Here is a 21,510-nt window from a genome sequence, read left to right as displayed (position 1 = left end):
CATTATATAGGCATGATGATTAGATCTTTGGCCCTGGGTCATGGGGGAAGGCTTGAAGTTTCCAACCCTGTAATCATGTTGATTCCCCTGGCAAGCAGCCCCCAACCTGAAGCTATTTAGAGGCTGATCAAAGTCACCTTATTAGCATAAACTCAGGTATGTTTGAAAGGGGCTTGTTATGCATAATAAAGTACACTCCTCTCACCTCAATCACTCAGGAAATTACAAAGGTCTTAGGAACTCTGTGTGAGAAACCAAATATCTATTTCTTATTATAACCCAAGATCATGCTCACCTATTATACTGGCTAAACCCTTTAGGGAAAGGTTGATTAGAAGTAGTTAAAGTGGGTGTTCTTGTCTTATTCCTGGTCTTGGAGGAGAGCATGCAGATTTTCACCATTAAATACAATGTTAGCTGCTGGATTCTGTTTGTTTTTTCTTGTTTTGTTTGTAGATGCTACAAACAAAACAAACGTTTATTGGATAGACGAGTGTTTCTTCTATTCCTCCTTTCTCAGAGATTTAAACAGGAACAGATGTTTGATGTCGCAAAAAGGTTTTTTGTGCCAACTGAGATGATCAAAATTTTTTCTTTTTTAGCATTTAATATGGTAATATTGATTTTTGCAAAATATTAAATCAGCTGTCATTCTTGGGTTAAACCCCACTTGGACATATGTATCATCCTTAATTTAAATATTGATAGATTCCATTTACTAAAATTTTCCTTTGAATTTTTGCATCTATGGTCACACTTATCTGTTGTTTTCTGGTAATATTTTCCCTTGTTTTATCTGGTATCAGGGTATCGCTGCTGTTATAGAAAGAGTTGGCACAGAGTTATGGACTATGTTTGTGTCCCTTTGAAATTCAATTCAATCCCCAATGTGATGCAGCAGGAGGCCACGGTTTTGGGCAATTAATTCAGTTTAGATGAGATTTTGAGGGATCCATAATGGGGCTAGTGTCCTTATTAAAAGAGGATGAGAGACAAGAGCTCTCTCTCTACCACTAAGGATACAATGGAAAGATTGCTCTCTGAATGCCAGGAAGGGAGATCTTATCAGGAACCAATTTGGCCTTGATCTTGGACTGCTCAGCCTCTCCAACTGTGAGAAATAAATGTCTTTTGCTTAAGCCATCCAGTCTATGGTATTTTGTTATAGTAGCCTGTGCTGAGATAGGAAGTAATCCCTCCTTTTAATTACCTCAGAAGAATTTGTGTATAACTGGGAATATCTTTTAAAATGCTTAGCTTACAGGAGTCATATGTGCTTGTTATCTTCTTTTGTGAAGGTTTTAATTTCCATTTAGTTCAAAATACATCATGAATTTTTTTAGATTGCTTCTTGACCTGTGGGTTATTTAGAAATGTGCTATTCAATTTCCAAATATTTGAGGATTTTCCAGATATTTTTCTATAATTGAATTCTAATTTCACTCTTTTGTGGTCAGAGAACATATTTTGTGTGGGTTAAGACCTTTCAAATTTATTGAGACATGGTATGTTATTCTGATAGAGGACTAACTTGGTAAATATTCCATGTGTACTTGAAAATAGTGTGTGTATTCTGTTCTTTGGAGTGTTCAACAAATGTCAACTAGGTTGAGTTGGTTGATAGTGTTGTTCAGATCTTTACTTGTTGATTGTGTACTTCTATTGTTGACGAGGTGTAGTAAAATCTCTGACCATGATTGTGAATTTGTTTCTTTTTCCTTGTAGTTCTATCAGTTTTTGCTTCACATATTTTGAAGCTCAGGTATAAAGGGCACAAACCTGTAGGAATGTTACATCCTCTTTATGAATTCACTCCTTTATCATTACGAAATAAAGTTCTTTATCTCTGGTAATAATTTTTCTCTCAGATTTACCATGTCGGCTATTCATACAGTCTCTCCAGATTTCTTTCAATTAGTATTAGTACCATGTATCTTTTCCCATTACATTCCTGTTAAATTATTCATCTTTATATTTAAAGTATGTTTCTTATAGGTAGCATATATTTATATTGCTTTTTTTCTCCAGTTTGACCATCTTTGTTTTTAATTGTCAGATTGAGACATTTTACATTTGATTATTGACTTGCTTAGGTTGAAATCTATCAATTTGCTATTTGTTTTCTACTTTTCTTCATATTTTATTTCTTGTATTCCTTCCCTTTCTCCCCTTTTACCACTTGGAGAAATTACTAATTTTTATGATGTCATGTTACATCCTTATTAGCTACAACTCTTTTTGTTATTGTTTTTGTGGTTGTTATAGGAGATATAGCATATGCCTTTAACTGATGACATTCTACCTTCAAGTGATATTATAGCGCTTCACATATAGTATAAATGTCTTGCAATAGTAAACTTCCATTTCTTCCTCCCAGCATTTGTGTTATTGTGTCATGCTATAATTTTACCTGTGGTATTAATGTTATGTTACATAGTAAACATACCTAACTGAATTTAACTAATCTGATTTTGTGATTAAAGCAGTTTTAGAATATTTCTTTATTTTAATTCTGTACTTTATTTTTAAATATTAAATATTGAAAAGATATAAATATCTTATCAGTCAGTTATCTTTTAAAGATGTTTAAATACTGAAGAAAATCTTACATATTTGCCATGTAGTGACAGCATCCTGTATCTTCATTCCTTTGTGTAGATCCACATTTCTATCTGGTATCATCTTCCTTCTGCCTGAAAGATTCTCTTGAAAATTTCTTGCAGTGTGGGTTGTCAGGTAATAAATTAGTTCAGCTTTTCTCTGTTCCTCCAAAGTGTATTTTGACTCCTTTTTTAAAAGTTATATTTGCTGCATATAGCATTCTAGATGACAGGATTTTTACTTTTAGTACTCTAAAATGTTGCTGCATTTTCTCCTCACTTGCATTGCTTTCTATGAAAAATTTATGATCATTCTTAACATTCTTCCTGTGTGTCTTTTTTCTCTGTCTGCTTTTGAGATTTTTTTCTTTACCACTGATTTTGAGCAATTTGATTACTGTGTGCTTTGGTGTAGTTTTCTTCATATTTTTTGTGCCTGGGATTCCTTAAGCTTCTTGGATCTGTAGATTTGTACTATTTATCAAACTAGGAAAAGTTGTTTTGTTATTATTTCCTCGAAAGTTTTTTTTCTGTTCCTTTTCTCTCTTCTGTCCCTTGGTGACTCCAAATTTATATATGTAATCAGGCCTCTTGAAATTGGCCTATAGTTCACTGATATTCCATTCATTTTTCTCTGTCTCTCTTTAACATGATTTCTATTTTCAAGGTCAATAGTTTGTTTCTTTTGCAAGGAGTAACCTGCTGTAATTCTATTCAGTGTAATTTTCACTTCACATATTGTAGCATTCATCTTTAGAAATCTGATTTGTGTCTTAGTTAACGCCTTCCATATGTTGAATTAACCTTTGGAACATATGGACAATAGTAATATTGTATTGACTTTTAGTGTCCTTGTCCACTATAACTTTCATCTGTGTCAGTTTTGAGTTGGTTTTAATTGAATTTTTTTTCCTCATTGTGGATTGCATTTTCCTGTTTCTTTGAGTGCCTTATAATTAAAAATTTTTTTGTAAATATACATAAAATGACCATTTTTAACTACTTTTAAGTGTACAGTTTGGTGGTATTAAGTACATTCTCACTGTTGTGTGTATTTTAGGTAGGTCTTTTATTATATATCATTTTGTCTGGGTTCAAAACATGAAAATTTTAATATTTAATGTTATGTTTATATATTTGATATAACATTTAAATATTAATATATTATACTTTATTTTTTCCTGATTTTTCTGTGCTTATCCTTTTTTCCCCCTTCCCTTTAGACTTTACACAGCATTAAAAGTTCTATTTTTATTGTACTGGAAATTACATACTCCATTTCTATTCTTCTGTGATTCTCCTTCAATATATATGCTTAAAATCTAGAGTTAATCAATATTTTCTTACCTACAGAATTAAAATACCTTAGGACATTTTTACTCCAATTACTTAATCTTCCATCTAGGAGTTAAATTATCTAATTTTGAAATTTTACATTTTTAAAAAATGTAGATATCCAAACTAGATATTACTATAATGGTTTATAAAAGTTTATTCATTTATTTAACAATTTTGTTTGTTCAGCGTGTCTTCCTAAAACTTAGACCTTCCTTTTGATATCACTTTCCTTCTTCCCTTCCTTAATTTGAAGTTTTTTCCAGAGTCTATGTAGTAAGGGTCTGTATTTGTTGGTAATAAGCTCTCAGTTCTTGTTTGTCTAGGGAAGAGGTCTTTATTTTCTCATTTGTAAAAAATATGTTTTTCTGGATAAGTAAATCTAAACAGTTATTTTCCTTCAGCACTTTGAAGGTATTCCATGTATTTTGGCCTTCTTCATTGTTGTTAAGAATTCTGTCAGTACAAGTGTTATTCCCTGGTAAATAATCCATCTTTTCTTCCTGATTCCTTTTAAGATCATCTCTTTGTCATTAGCGTTTTGTAGTTTCACTACTGTGCATCTAAATATGGATTCCATTTTATGTAGTATTTCATTTTATTTTTATTTCATGGCTTAGGATTTGCTGTGTATCCCAAATTTGAGGATTCTCTTTTAATTTAATCCTGGAAACCTTTTAGTTATTATTTCTTTTAGCAGTAGTTTTCATCATTTTATCTATTCTCTTCTTGTGGAACTATAATATTTAAGTAATATTAAGTACTCATATTTAAGTAATCTGTCTCTATGGGTATCATGTGGAATCTGGATTCTTGAGGGAAGGGTTTCTTCCAAAGAAGATTTGCTTTTTCTAAGATTGCTACTAAGATGGGGACACTATATTTTAATTTCTGAGATTAGAGTTTCTTAGATAACACAAGCAATATAAATTCAACCCCTAGACCCATGTGGGGGCAGTGTGGTAACATATTCATGGTGGAAAACTTTCCATTGTTCCTATAAAAATAAGAAATAAGGGTATGACAAGTAATTTCCTCTTCTTTGTTTTCAAATAATAATTTATTTAAATTTTATCCTGGCTTTATTCAAGGGAGGGGAATCTCAGTTTCTTCTTCTTGCTCTGCCAGTGTCCAATGTTCTTTTGTTCCCTAAATGGCTCTTAAAACCACAGAGTCTAGGTTCCTAACACCATTCCTGATAGTTTTTGGGTTATCCCAATCTTTCCATTCCATATTTGCAGACTTTCACTTTTGATTCCAGCAGTTCACCTTGATTCTTGTGAGCTCAGTTAAACATTAAAAATTTATTCATGTTTCAGCCCTAATTTATGGTGTTTTGAACTATAGTTTTTTTCAGAGTACACAATGAACAATATTTCCAGAAATACAAGTTCTAAATAGAAGTAAGATGAGATCCTACATTAGATCCATTTTCTATATTAGATCTAATTTTTCAGCAATCAGTTATTAGTAATATGAAGATATGTAAAAGTATAAAACATGTCGGCAATGATAAGTACATCGTCAAATTCAGACTATTCCAACACTGGTGTGTAAATCACTTAATTGTAGTATAAAGATGAACAGAAGAAAGCATTAAAAATAACTATAGCTTTGACAATATGTTAATGGATACACAATATAAAAAGATGTAAATTGTGACATCAAAAACATAAAATAGGGAGCAGTAAAAGTGTAGAATTTTTATGTAAATGAGGTTAAGTTGTCATCAACTTAAAATAGATTGCTATATATACCACATCTTTATCCATTCATTTGTCAATAGACATCTGGGCTCTTTTCATATATTGCTTATTGTGCACATTGTTGCTATAAACATTGGAGTGCATGTGCCTCTTTTGGATAAATACCTAGTATGCAATTGCTGGGTTGTTCTATTTTTTAACTTTTTGAGGAACCTCCACACTGTTTTCCAGAGTGGCTGTACCAGTTTGCATTCCCACCAACAGTATAAGAAATTTCCCCTTTCTCTGCATCCTCACCAACATCTGTTGCTTCCTAACTTGTTAATTTTAGCCATTCTGACTGGTGTGAGGTGCCATTTGTAATGACATGGATGGAACTAGAGGGTATTATACTTAGCGAAATAAGTCAGTCAAAGACAAACACCATATGATTTCATTCATATGTGGAATTTAAGAAACAAAACAGATGAACATAGGAGATGGGAAGGAAAATTAAATAAGATGAAAACAGAGTGAGGCAAACCATAAGAGACTCTTAACTATGGGAAACAAACAGGGTTGCTGGAGGGGAGTGACGTGGAGGGGAGGGGATAATTGGGTGATGGGTATTAAGGAGGGCACTTGATGTACTGAGCACTGGGAGTTAATTGCAACTGATGAATCACTAAATTCAACCCCTGAAACTAATAACGCATTATGTGTTAACTAAATTGAATTTAGATAAAAAATCTAAAAAAAGGAGACTGCTATAACTATGGGTTATATAAACCTAATGGTAACCATTAGGAAAACCTCCTTAGGTAACCAAAGGAAAAACCTCTAGTAGATACATGAAATATAAAAGTTAACAAAGAATACCATTATAGAAAGACATCAAATCACGAAGCAAAACTGCAAGAGAAGAAGAAAGGTATGAAGGATCTACAAAACAGCTAGAAAACAATAAAAGTACAGTATTAAGTCCTAACTTTTCAATAATTACTTTAAATATAAATGGATCAAGTTCTCCAAACTAAAGACAGAGAGTGGTTGAATGGATTTAAAAAAAAATCCAACTCTATGCTGACTATGAGACTCACTTCAGTTTTCAGGATACACATAGATGTGATGAGATGGGAAGATATTCTACGCAAATGGAAACCGAAGGAGGATAGGGGTAACTATGCTTATATCATACAAAAGAGATTTTAAGTCAACCCTTGACAAGAGGCAAAGATGGTCATTATATCATGATACAGGGGTCAGTTCCTCAAGAGGATATAACATTTGTAAATATATATGCCCCCAGTATTGGAAAATCTAAATATATTAAGCCAATAGTAACAGATCTGAAATACAGCAATACAATCATTGTAAGGGACTTTAAACCCCACTTCAGATATTAAAAGGAAATACTGAAACTGAATTGTTCAGACATATACAGAACACTTCATTCAGCAACAGCAGAATACACATTCTTTTCAATTGTACACAGAGTATTATCCAGGATAGATCACAAGTTAAAAACAAGTCTTATCAAATTTAAGAGTTTGGTTTATACCAACTATCTTTTCCAAACACAGTGATATGAAACTAGAAATTGATAACAAGAGGAAAACTGGAAAACTCACAAATATCTGGAAATTAAACAGCACACTCCAAAACCACTAATGGGTAAAAGAAGAAATCAAAAGGGAAATCAAAAATATCTGGAAGCAAGTGCAAATGGAAATACAATATACCAAAACTCACAAGGTACAGCAAAATTAGTTCCAAGAGAGGAGAAAAAAAAATCAATAACCATTGTATTCACTGGTGAAAACCTCAAGTTTTCCCCTGAAGATCATGAACAAGACAAGAATGCCCACTTTTGCTACTTCTATTCAACATCATACCAGAAGTTCTAGCCAGAGCAATTACACAAGGAAAAGAAATGAAAAGTATCCAAATTGCCGAGGAAGACCTAGTGCTATCTCTTCACATATGACATGATCTTATATATAGAAAATCCTAAGCATTCTACCAACCCCCATCCCCAATACAATTAGGGTTAATAAACAAATTCAACAAAGTTCCAGGATACAAAATCAAAGCCAACATGCAGAAATTAGCAATGAACAACCTGAAAAAGAAATTAAGAAAACTATTCCATTTACAATAGCATCAAAAAGAGTAAGATACTGAGGAATAAATTTAACCAAAGAGTTGCAAAACATGCACTGAAAATTTTAAAACATTGCTAAAAGAATATAAAATATATAAATAAATGGAAAGATGTCCTACATTCTTGGATTAAAGACAGTATTGATAAAATGGCAATATTACTCAAAGAGATCTACATATTCAATGCAATCCCTATCAAAATCCCATGGCTTTTTTTGGGGTGAAATGGAAAAAACTCAAATTCATGTGGAATTTTAAGAACTCCGAATAATCAAAACAATATTGAAAAATAAGTATAAATTTGGAGAATTAACATTCCCAATTTTAAAACTTCTTACAAAGCTATAACAACCAAACATGTTGGTACTGGCCAAAGCATAGGTATGCAGACCAATGGAAAAGAATTTAGAGTCGACAAATAAAACCACACTTTTAGGGCTCATTAATTTTCAACAAAAGCATCAAGACCATTCACTGGGGTAAGAATAGTCTCTCCAACAAGTGAACAAACTGGATCATCACCTGCAAAAGAATGAAGGTGGGTCTTTATCTGATACCATATTCAAAAACTAACCCCAAATAGATCAAAGTCCTAAGTATGATTGGTAAAATGTTTAAACTCTTAGAAATGTTTCTACTACCTTTAGATTTGGCAATGATTTTTAGATATGGCATCAAGAACACAAGCTCCAAAGAAAACCCAGAGAAATTAGAGTTCATCAAAATTAACAAATTTTGTGTACACAGTTTTGTGAATCATAGTACATTATCAAGAGTGGAAAACAACCCAAAGAATGTGAAAAAGGTAATTGCAAATGATATATCTGGTAAGATTCAAGGGTTGAGATATATAAAAAAAATTTTACTACTCAAAATTCAACAACCCAATTAAAAAATGGATGAAAGACTTGAATAGGCATTTTTGCAAGGAAGATTTACAAATACCCAATAAACACATGATGAGATGGTCAATGTTATTTGTTATTAGGAAAATGCAAATCAAAACTACAATGAGATACAACTTCACATCAACTAGGGAGGCAAATAATAATGAAAATAACAAGTGTGGGCAAGGATGTGGAGGAATTGGAGCTCTCATGTATTGTTAGTAGAAATGTACAATGGTGTAGTCATGATGAACAACAATTTGGCAAGTGCATAATAAGTTAAATATAGAATTACACATTGGTCAGCAATTTCACTTATAGGTATATAGCCAAGAGAATTGAAAACAGGTGTTCAAACAAAAACTTGTATACTAATGTTCATAGCAGAACTATTCACAATAGCCAAAATAGGAAACAATGCAAAAGCTCATCAGTTGTTGGATGTATACAAAAAAGTGGTAGATCTCTACAATGGAATATCATTGAGTCATGTAAAGAAAAGTAGTACTGACACATGCCACAACACAGATAAACTTTTAAAACACTATGGGACACGAACAAATCCAGACACAAAATGCCACATACTGTATGATTCCTTTTGTCTGAAATATCTAGAATAGGCATATACATAGAGACAGGAAGCAGATTAGTGATTGCCAGGGGCTGTGGGGTGAGTACTTATGAGTACGGAGTTTCCTTTTAGAATGATTAAAATCCCCTGGAATGTGGTAGTGGTGATGGTTTCTTTACACTGTGAATGTACCAAATGCTACTGAATTGTATACTTTAAATAGGTAAACTGGTAAAATTTAAGTTATGCATATTTGCCACAATAAAAAAAAGTACACTTTAGTTTCTTATAACACTTGAGGAGAAATATTTTAGGCAATCTTACAAATAAGAGAATGGAATTTTTAAAAATATTTTCACTTTAAATTAAATTTTATTTTTTATTTTGAGATGATTGCAGATTCACAAGCAGTTGTAAAAAATAAGCTAGAGATAGGGTGCTTAGGTGGCTCAGTTGGTTAGTGGTCTGACTCTTAATCTCAGCTCAGGTGTTGATCTCAGTTTTGTGAGTTCAAGCCCTTCCTTGGTCTCTATCCTGGACACGGAGCCTACTTAAAAAAAGAAGAAATAATCTAGAGAACCTATATGACTTAACCCTGTTTTCTCCAATAGTAACATTTTGTAAAAGTGTACTATAATAACAACTATTATATTGACATTGACCAAGATATAAAGCAGTTCTCTCATGTTACCTTCAAATAGGAAAAGATTTCTTTTCTTTCTCATCTGTATGCTCTTCATTTAGTTTTCTTGCCTTATTGCACTGGCTAGAACTTTCAACACTATGTGAATAAAAGTTTTGAGAATAGGATCCTTGCCTTGTTCACTACCTAAGATGGAAAACATTCAGTCTTCCACATTTAATTATAAGGTGAGCTGTAGGTTTTTATAGATGCCTTTTATCAAAATGGGGAAGTTTCCTTTACTGCTATTTTTCTGAGAGTTTTTATCATAAGTTTGTGTTATGGCAATAGATATATTGAAGCTCTATCCCCAATGTGTTAGGAAGTAGGTCTTTAATGTGGTCATAAGGATGGGGTCTTAATCTAACTATTATTCTTAAAGGAGGAAGAGACAGAAGAAGCATATCTCACTCAAGGACATATACAGAAGAAAGCCATCCAAAAACATGACAAGAAGGCAGCTGTCTTTTAGCCAGAAAGAGAAGCCTCACTAGAACACTGCTGGTACAAAGTTTGTGATATTTTCCTATAGTAGCTCTAGTGGACTAAGACAATTGATTGTAAAAGTGATTGATAAATGCACTTTAGTTACCCATAGCTGGAAGAGAAAAAATTAAAAAGAGAAACTTTAAGGAAACTTAAAGAGAATGGAATTTTCTTTCTCTCTCCTCCTCCTCCTCCTCCTTCTTCTATGTCTGTTGTTATCAAAGTCATGCATAAACTTATTTAAGTTCTACTGCAGATTTTGAGTAAATAATTCCAGAAGAATTCAAAATTTATGTATATTTTGATGGCTGTATTGTAAACTGCATCTCTACTGTTTAAAATTGTATGTTGAAGAATAATTCAGAATAACATTTTTTGCAATATTCTCAAGTTCTGAGAAAGGATTAGGTATATTGTTCCTTTGTCAAAAAAATTTTAGAGCATCCTAATGACCATAACAACAAATAATACTCTAGAATTATGGTGTACAATGTGTTAGTTGGCAGCCACAAGGACTGTTGACCACTTGAACTGTGGCTAATCTCAGTTGAGATGTAAGATGTGGCAAATTGTCTTGGCAGATATGGTGAGGATGTGTGTAACTGGCTCTCTGCAATGGTAGGAATGGAAAATGGCACTATTAGCTTGGAAGTGTATTAGTTTTCTAAGGCTCCCTTAACAAAGTACCACAACTAAGTAGCTGAATCAACAGAAATTACTGTCACAGTTCTGAAGGCTAGAAGTCTAAGATCATGGCATCAGCAGGGTTGGTTCTTTCTGAGATCTATTTGACAGTTTTTTTTTTAAATGCTGTTTTTATTTAGTTTTAAGTTCCTTGCTAGAAGCCAGTTAGTTCCCCCTCTTAAGCGCTTGATTAAGTCTACCTCTCAACCACTTTCTTGTTAGGATTCCCACTTGGGGCCACCATGCACCTGCCCTAATTGCCACAGGACAAACACCAGATAACTAGGGACAGCCTTTGTGTCCTGGGGCCAAGGAATTATTCAAATTAGCCAGTTCATCAAGATAAAAATCCTTTGCATACTTAAGGAAACAGTCGACAAAGCCAAAAGACAACCTACAGAATGGGAGAAGATATTTGCAAATGTCTTATGAGATAAAGGGCTAGTATCCAAGGTCTATAAAGAACTTATCAAACCCAACTCCCAAAGAACAACTAATCCAATCAAGAAATGGGCAGAAGGCATGAACAGACATTTTTCCAGAGAAGACATCCAAATGGCCAACAGACACATGAAAAAGTGCTCAACATCGCTCAGCATCAGGGAAATCCAAATCAAAACCTCAATGAGATACTGCCTCAAACCAGTCAGAATGGCTAAAATTAACAAGTCAGGAAATGACAGATTTTGGTGAGGATGCAGAGAAAGGGGAACCATCCTACACTGTTGGTGGGAATGCAAGCTGGTGCAGCCACTCTGGAAAACAGTATGGAGGTTCCTCAAAAAGTTGAAAATAGAGCTACCCCATGACCCAGCAATTGCACTACTAGGTATTTACCCAAAAAATGCAGTGAACTGAAGGGATACCTGCACCCCAATATTTATAGCAACAATGTCCACAATAGCCAAAACATGGAAAGAGCCCTGATGTCCATTGACAGATGAATGGATAAAGAAAGTGTGATCTATATATCTATATATCTATATATCAATCTATATATATATATAATGGGATATTACTCAACCCTCAAAGAAAATGAAATCTTACCATTTGCAACGATGTGGATGGAACTAGAGGATATTATGCTAAGTGAAATAAGTCGATCAGAGAAAGAAAATTATCACATGATTCAACTCATGTGGAGTTTAAAAAACAAAACAGATGAACATAGGGGAAGGGAGAAAAAAATAAAATAAGATGAAATCAGAGAGGGAGACAAACCATAATGACTCTTAACTATAGGAAATAAACTGAGGGTTGCTGGAGGGGAGGTTGGGTGGGGGTTGGGGTAACTGGGTGATGGGCATTAAGGAGGGCACGTGATGTAATGAGCACTGGGTGTTATATGCAATGGATGAATAACTGAATTTTACCTCTGAAACTAATGAATGATATACTATGTTAATTAATTGAATTTAAATATAATAAAAATTTTTAAAAAGGAGCAAAGTAACCAATGCATGGGAAACTAGGAAATCTAGTGAACTCTGCTCTACCTGCCAGGCATAAGCTTCTCCCTACGGTTCTCACTGTTACCTTGAACCTGGTTCATCCTCTGTGTGGCTCTGTATGGCAGCCTTCTTTCATTTGGAATTGTCACAGAAACTGCCTTTGATCTATTCTGAGTGTCATCTGTTGTGTTCCACCATAAAAAAAAAAAATCTTTCAATCTTATAAAACATTTGGCACTGTGAGCAAGAAAGCATGGCCATGACTCTTGCATAGCTTTTTGGGGTCTGCTCTTGGCATACCAGTTTACTCCAAACCACCAGGAGAAGAGCTTGGATAAGAACTGCTGCCTGTTGTTAAGTGGGAGCTTTAACCTTGCAGCTTGCTGCTGTGTCTGCTGGTGGTTTCCATATTTTTCCTTACCCAAATTTTCTTGGTATTGGAAGATTAAGAAAAAAGAAACAACAGTCCTAAATGGCTAAACTCCATTGGCTAGATACTAGCCCAAGTGGGAGCCACCTTAAGGCAATGGGACCAACAGGCCACTTGAGCCACACTTTCCATGGTCCAGCCTTAAGTTGTGTTTTCAGTCTTCTGTAGACTGCATATTTGCAGGCAAATTTATATATTGAAACCTATTTTTCCAAAAGATGGTATTTGGAGGTGTGGCCTTTGGGAGCTGATTAGGTCATAGAAACAGAACCTTCATGAATGGGATGAATGCCCTTAGAAAAGAAATCCTAGAGAGCTAGCTCCTCCCTTCTACCGTGTGAGAATACAATGTAAAATTGTTCTATGAACTAGGAAGCGGGTCCTCAACAGGTACCAAATCTGCTGATGCCTTGTTCTTAGACTTCCCAGCATACAGAAGTATGAGAAATAAATTTCTTTTGTTTATATGTCACCCAGTCTAAAGTGTTTTGTTTTAGTCGCCTGAACAGACTAAAATAGTAGGCATACACACTCTGACACAATAAGTAATAAAAAAATGAATTAAATTAATTAATTAATTAATTAATTATGTCATCAATTAAATTTGACAAAATGGGACCTGGTAACCTTCAGTTAAAATAGTTAATATGGCTCAATGTAAATTAAAACAGGCCCCTCTGATAGACTGAAACATTTTGTAAGACCTAATCAATAGGGGATTATTCCCACTGCTTCTCCATTGGACAGCTCAATTTGCCTGTTCTTAAACCTGCAAAGAATGAATGGTGCCTCATAGTAGATTATTGCAACCTTAATACCATTGCTGCATCCATTAAAGCCCACATGCCCAATATCCAGCATTATTAAAATTAGTAACATCATCTAATATGTTTCATGCAGTGCTTATTTCAACAGGCTCTCAGTTTGCCTTCTTCAAAGGGACACAATACACCTTTACTGGACTACCCATGGAGTACCTCAGCAGCCCTACCATCACACACAGGCTTTACAGGCAAGATTTTAAGTGCATCCACCTTTCCCCATGAACACAAGTAGGGCATTACATTAATAACATTCTCATCCAAGGAATTTTGTTTAACCTACTCATTAAATGCATAAGTAGACCAAAAGATATGTACAAAACAGAAATGTTCATAGAAGCTTTATTTGTGTTATTCTTGAACTGAAAAATCCAAGTCCACAGCAAAATGGAATTATAAATTATGGCATGGTCAGAACAAAAAGCCACTATATAGGGTTACAAAAATGAACTATGTGAACAGTTTCATTTATATGGAGTTCAAAATGCAAAGTGGTGATAGATGTCAGAGTAGTGTTTCTTTCTGGAGAAGGCTGTTGACAGAGAAGTAGCATGATGGAAACTTCTTGAGTAGCGGAAATGGTCTTATCTTGGTTTTGGAGGTGATTATCTGAATTCATACATATGTAAAAACTCATCAAGCTTTACACTAAAGATTTGTGCATTTTACCATATGCAATTTATGTTTCTCAAAATGCTGCTTTCTAAATAAATTGCTATATAATTTATTTTATCACCTCAGCACTATGGGAGAACCAATGAATCATAAGTATTGTCTTTTTTCGTTTATCGCTCAACAAAACTCAGTGACATTTCCTGTCCGTGGCTAGTCAGTGGCTAACCACTCCAAATGCATACTCTGGGGAGGAGTTCAGCTTTGAGAGTACTGATCTCTGTCAATATCCTGGTATCTGGTAAGTCTGATGCTGTGACATTTTTAGCAAAATGTAAAGCTGTTTTTCAATAGTGCCAAGGTTGCTCTTTAGCCACTCATAAGATGTTTTAAAATTTGTTTTAGTAGCAGTGATACATTTGTATATTATCCAGCAAACCTTCATATTTACCTTATGTCAATGGTGCACTGACTTGTTGTCTAGCTGAGTCCAGGGTAATACTGGGGGCCCTGGAATGGAGTGAAACCAAACTTGTGTGACTAGAAAAAATGTAGTTTTTCCTCCAGTTTCTTGGTTTGTATTTTTATTGTCTCCTTGAATTCTTATTTTTTGGGCCTTATATTTATTGATGTGTATTATTTTTCTCCTTTGATATTTCTAATATTTCTAGCACAAAGGCTAAGAAAGAAACCATGTTTCTATTTGAGGTTGTTATAAAATAAAGGCAAAAAATGAATGGGTAAAATTTGTTTTAGAAAATGAGGATCAGAGAACATAAGAATATATAAACGATAAACAATTATTCGAAGTCACTTTATACAAATGGATCTTAACCCAAAGCATGAACAGGTAGAAGAAATGAGTGGAGTGACTAAAATTAGAGCAATCTTAGGCCGATGGAAACAAACTTGAATCCATTCTGCGTTTCCTTGAAATCATCCCAAAGAAGTTCCAAAACATTCTTAGAAACAATTGCTTCCACATTTCCATATTATGTCTAGTTAAGGGAGAAGAGAACCAGTTCTTAGAAGAAAGGTGGGACTCTAGGGTGAGGAAAAGGTGAAAGAAATTGGGAGGGAGGAGGGAACATTTGGGAAGAACTCAAAAGACAGTGAATAGCAGATTTGACTCATGAAAAGTTCTAGAGAAATATTTAGATGTGGCAGGAAACAGATGGCAACAAAAAGATGTAATTGAGGAGTGTAATTAAAACCGGTTAATGTAATTGACTCCATTCCCTGTTTTAAGGAGAAATACCACAATATTGATGATGTATTTGATAAAATTAAATATCCATTTATTATAATAAGGGTGTTTTTTTTCATATTTTAGGACTTTTTTTAGGGCAGTTTTATGTTATAGCAAACTTGAGAGGGAGGTTCAGAGATTTCCCATATACCTCCTAACCCCACCTGTGCATAGCCTTTATCTCATTATCAACATCCCCACCAGCCTGTTACATTTGTTATAAGTGATGAACCTATACTGACACACAATTATCACCCAAAGTCCATAGTTTACACACGGTTCATTTTAGGTGTTGTGCATTCAATAGGTTTGAACAAAATATAATGACATATATCCAACACTAAAGAATCATACAGATTGGTTTCTCTGCCCTAAAAGTTCTCTGTGTTCTGTGTATTCATCCTCCCTACCCTCTAAATCATGACAACCACTTGTATTTTTTAGTGTCTCTACAGTGTCTGCCTTTTTCAGAAAATCACAGTTGGAATTGCACAGTATATAGCCTTTCAAGGGTTTTTTTCACTTTGCAATATGTATTACAGTTTCCTCTTAGTCTTTTCATGGCTTGATAGCTCATTCTTTTTAGCACTGAATAATGTTCGTGTTTGGGTGCACCTCATTTTATTCAGCCATTTACCTATTGAATGGCATCTTTGTTGCTTCCCAGTGTTGGCAATTATGAATAAAGTTGTTACAAACATCTCTCTCCCTCTGGCCCTCCCATGTGAGAATATAGTGAGAAGGCCACTGTCTACAAGCCAGGAAGTGGGCTTTCACTGGATACCATATCTGCCACTGCTTTCATCTTAGACTTCCCAGCCCCTAGAACCGTGAGAAAAAATATTTGTTATCTAAGCCACTCTATGGTATTTTTTTTTTAAGATTTTATTTATTTATTTGACAGAGAGAGAGACAGTGAGAGAGGGAACACAAGCAGGCGGAGTGTAAGAGGGAGAAGCAGGCTTCCCGCTGAGCAGGGAGCCCGATGCGGGTCTCGATCCCAGGAAGCTGGGATCATGACCTGAGCCGAAGGCAGATGCTCAACGTTGCAAAGGGCAAAACTAAGACACTCATTTACCCTTAATTTGGTTATATAGGGCAAACCATACCCATAAATGGCAGGATTTCAGAATTCTGTCTGTTTTTGTGGGATTGAGAGAAGACACATAATCCTAAGACTTTCACCTTAAGGATCCAGGAGAATGGAGAAGGTGTGTGTTCTTAGGAAAGGTCTGAGAGACCCCCCAGAATCTCTAGCTGGGCTGACAGGTGAAGATCTTTTTCTGAAGTAGCCAGTCAGTAAAACTGGGTGAAATGACAGCCTCTAGAAATGTGAAGACTTAAAATTAATTAATTAAAATTAATTCTAAAGGGAGCTCTTCAAATTGTTATTAGAGGATACTAATCAGCATAGTGAAGACATATAGACAACAAAACACACTGATAAAGGCAAATATATAATTGAATTCCCCTGAGCCTGATCTAGATTTGGATGCTTAACTGATTGAGCCACTCAGGCGCCCTAACTCTAAGGTATTTTATGTAAGTCTCATAGCAACCACAAAGAAAAACATCTGGTAAATACACAAAAGATATAGAAAAAGAAATTGGGGTGGTGCAAGATGGCAGAGGAGTAGGAGACCTGGATTTCATCTGGTCTCAGGAATTCAGCTGAATAGGGATCAAACCATTCTGAACACCTACGAACTCAACAGGAGATCAAAGAAAAGAATAGCAGCAACTCTCTGAATAGAAAAGCGACCACTTTCTGGAAGGTAGGACGTGCGGAGAAGTGAATCCGAGGCGATATTTTGGAGGATAGATGGTGGGGGAGGGGGCCTCCGTCGGCGGCTTCTGGCAAGTGATAGAGCCACAGAGGACAAAATCGGAACTTTTAGAAGTCTGCTCCGCTGAGGGACATTGCTCCAGTGGCTAAGTGGGGGGTGGAACCCTCGCGGGACAGTGGGGTCTCAGGACCCTCAGGGTCACAGAAAGACCGGGGGTGCCTGAGTGTGGCAGAGCTCCCAGATATCAGAACAGGGAAGCCAGCTGCAGAGATGGAGCCGAGGCGCGGGCTCTCAGCTTGGGGTTGCCATAAACCATGATCCGCAGCACAATTGGGCCACTGCTCCTCCAGCAGGGACCCAACAAGTGGCAGATCCGGGGACACCCCCTTCCTCCCCCGGGAGAAGCGGCGCGGGAGAGCACCGCAGGGACCTGCTGGGTTTGGAGACTCCACACGGGGTCGTGAGCCAGAGATAGAAACGCTTGGTCACAGGCCGGGTGAGCACGGAGTGCGGCCGGAGACCAGGGAGACGGGAGTGATTGACTGCTTCTCTCTGGGGGCTCACTGAGGAGTGGGGCCCCGAGTTCTCAGCTCCTCTGGGGCAGAGATTGGGAAGTCGCCATTTTCACTCTCGTACTCCAAAGCCGATTGGAAAGCTTGCAGGGAACAAAAGCTCCTGAGAGCAAACCCCAGCAGATTACTTAGCCCGGCCCTTGGCAAGGGTGGGGCAATTCCGCCTGCGGCAAAGACATTTGGGAACCACGGCAACAGGCCCCTCTCCCAGAAGACCAGCAGGAACAGCCAGCCAAGACCAAGTTTACCAATCAATGAGAACGGCAGAACTCCAGCGCTAGGGGAATACTGCACATAGAATTCATGGCTTTTTTACCATGATTAGTCTTTCAAAGTTAATTTTTTTCTTAACCGTCTTTTTTTTTTTTTGAATTTTTCTTTTTCCCTTTTTCAACCAACATCTTATCAATCCCTTTTTTAAAAAAACATTTTTGTTTTTCATTTTTAGAGTCATATTCTATCCCTTCATAGTAGTTACCCTTATTTTTGGCATGTATATATAAGTTGTTCTCTCATTAAAATTTTGAGATACAGTTTCTTCTAACAGATCAATGTTAGAATTGTTAGAATGTTAAAATGTTATGGCTTTGTTCTGGTCTCCTGCCTGATCACATTCTCTCCCTTTTTATTCCTTTTTTTTTTTTTAAATCCTCTTCTTTCTTTTTTCAAACAACTTCTTACCGATTCCTTTTACAAAATCTTTTATAATTTTCATCTTTACAGTCATATTCCATCCCTTCATCATATTAACTCTTATTTTTGTACATATATAAGTTTTTCTTTCTTTAAAATTTTGGGAGGCACTTTCTTCTAACAGACCAAAATACACGAAAAATATAGTGTGTGGCACCGATCTATGCACCAGCCTGATCATATTTGATCATATTCTGTTTTTGTTTGTTTTTATCTTTTTCTTTTTCTTCTTTTCCTTTTTTCTTTCTTTCCCTTTCTTTTCCCCTGGTTTTGGGTCTCTTCTGATTTGTTTAGCACATATTTTTCTGGGGTTGTTGTTACCCTGTTAGCATTTTGTTCTCTCATTCAACTATTCTCCTCTGGACAAAATAAAAAGACAGAAAAAATCACCTCAACGAAAAGAACAAGAGGCTGTACCAACTACCAGGGACCTACTCAATATGGACATTAGTACGATGTCAGAACTAGAGTTCAGAATGATGATTTTAAAGATACTAGCTGGGCTTGAAAAAAAATGGAAGTTATTAGAGAAACCCTTTCTGGAGAAATAAAAGAACTAAAATCTAACCAAGTCGAAATCAAAAAGGCTATTAATGAGGTGCAATAAAAAATGGGGGCTCTAACTGCTAGGATAAATGAGGCAGAAGAGAGAATTAGTGATATAGAAGACCAAATGATGGAAAATAAAGAAGCTGAGAAAAAGAGAGATAAACAACTACAGGATCATGAGGGCAGAATTCGAGAGATAAGTGATACCATAAGACAAAACAACATTAGAATAATTGGGATCCCAGAAGAAGAAGAAAGAGAGAGAGGGGTAGAAGGTATATTGGAGCAAATTATAGCAGAGAACTTCCCTAATTTGGGGAAGGAAACAGGCATCAAAATCCAGGAGGCACAGAGAACCCCTCTCAAAATCAATAAATATAGGTCGACACCCCGACATCTAATAGTAAAACTTACAAGTCTCAGAGACAAAGAGAAAATCCTGAAAGCAGCTCAGGAGAAGAGATCTGTAACCTACAATGGTAGAAACATTAGATTGGCAACAGACCTATCTACAGAGACCTGGCAGGCCAGAAAGATCTGGGATGATATATTCAGAGCACTAAATGAGAAAAATATGCAGCCAATAATACTATATCCAGCTAGACTGTCATTGAAAATAGAAGGAGAGATAAAAAGCTTCCAGGACAAACAAAAACTAAAAGAATTTGCAAACATGAAACCAGCCCTACAAGAAATATTGAAAGGGGTCCTCTAAGCAAAGAGAGAGCCTAAAAGAAACATAGACCAGAAAGGAACAGAGACAATATACAGTAACAGTCACCTTACAGGGAATACAATGGCACTAAATTCACATCTTTCTTTTTTTTTTTTTTAAAGATTTTATTTTTTTTTTTTTGAGAGAGAGAGAGCAGGGAGAGAGGCAGAAGCAGGCTTCCCGATGAGCAGGGAGCCCGATGCGGGGCTCGATCCCAGGACCCCGGGATCATGACCTGAGCCGAAGGCAGACGCTTAACTGACTGAGCCACCCAGGTGCCCCTAAGTTCATATCTTTCATTAGTTACCCTGAATGTAAATGGGCTAAATGCCCCAATCAAAACACACGGGCTATCAGATTGGATAAAAATACAAGACCCATTGATATACTGTCTGCAAGACACTCATTTTACACCCAAAGAAACCCCCAGATTGAAAGTGAAGGGGTGGAAAACCATTCACCATGCTAATGGACACCAAAAGAAAGCTGAGGTGGCAATCCTTATATCAGACAAATTAGATTTTAAACCAAAGACTGTAATAAGAGATGAGGAAGGACACTATATCCTACTTAAAGGGTCTATCCAACAAGAAGATCTAACAATTGTAAATATCTATGCCCCTAACATGGGAGCAGCCAATTATATAAGACAATTAATAACAAAATCAAAGAAACACATCGACAACAATACAATAATAGCGGGGAACTTTAACACCCCACTCACTGAAATGGACAGATATCTAAGCAAAAGATCAACAAGGAAATAAAGATTTTAAATGACACACTGGACCAAATGGACTTCACAGATATATTCAGAACATTCCATCCCAAAGCAACAGAATACACATTCTTCTCTAGTGCCCATGGAACATTCTCCAGAATAGATCACATCCTAGGTCACAAATCAGGTCTCAACTGGTACCAAAAGACTGGGATCATTCCCTGCATATTTTCAGAGCACAGTGCTTTGAAACTAGAACTCAATCACCAGAGGAAAGTCAGAAAGAACTCAAATACATGGAGGTTAAAGAGCATCCTACTAAAGAACAAATGAGTCAACCAGGAAATTAAAGAAGAATTTAAAAAATTCATGAAAACAAATGAAAATGAAAACACAACTGTTGAAAATCTTTGGGATACAGCAAAGGCAGTCCTAAGAGGAAAGTACATAGCAATAAACCTTTCTCAAGAAACAAGAAAGGTCTCAAATACACAACCTAACCCTACACCTAAAGGAGCTGGAGAGAGAACAGCAAATAAAGCTTAAACTGAGCACGAGAAGAGAAATAATAAAGATCAGAGCAGAAATCAATGAAATAGAAACCGAAAGAACAGTAGAACAGATCAACGAAACAAGAAAATGGTTCTTTGAAAGAATCAATAAGATTGATAAACCCCTACCCAGACTTATCAAAAAGAAAAGAGAAATGACCCAAATCAACAAAATCATGAATGAAAGAGGAGAGATCACAACCAACACCAAAGAAATACAAACAATTATAAGAACATATTACGAGCAACTATATGCCAGCAAATTA

At 35.8% G+C, this 21,510-nt stretch overlaps 1 protein-coding gene across 2 annotated transcripts in view; it reads left to right on the top strand.

Moving 5' to 3' along the window:
- The first annotated feature begins 14,604 nt into the window (after positions 1–14,604).
- LOC114214704 (cell surface glycoprotein CD200 receptor 1-like) overlaps positions 14,605–21,510 on the top strand; it is a 36,404-nt gene continuing 29,498 nt past the window's right edge. Inside the window, exon 1 of one of the 2 annotated variants that reach the window (XM_028110489.2) lies at positions 14,605–14,708. In XM_028110489.2, coding sequence (XP_027966290.1) covers positions 14,645–14,708 — 64 coding nt within the window. In that variant the 5' untranslated portion in view covers positions 14,605–14,644. The remainder of the gene's footprint in view (positions 14,709–21,510) is intronic. The other variant, XM_028110491.2, reaches the window with a different exon arrangement.

This window comes from Eumetopias jubatus, unplaced genomic scaffold (assembly GCF_037043125.1).
Source record: "Eumetopias jubatus isolate StellerSeaLion01/CBP00866 unplaced genomic scaffold, mEumJub1_p1.0 scaffold_1, whole genome shotgun sequence".
NCBI classification, from domain to species: Eukaryota; Metazoa; Chordata; class Mammalia; order Carnivora; family Otariidae; genus Eumetopias; species Eumetopias jubatus.
This window is presented reverse-complemented; position numbering and strand designations above follow the sequence as displayed.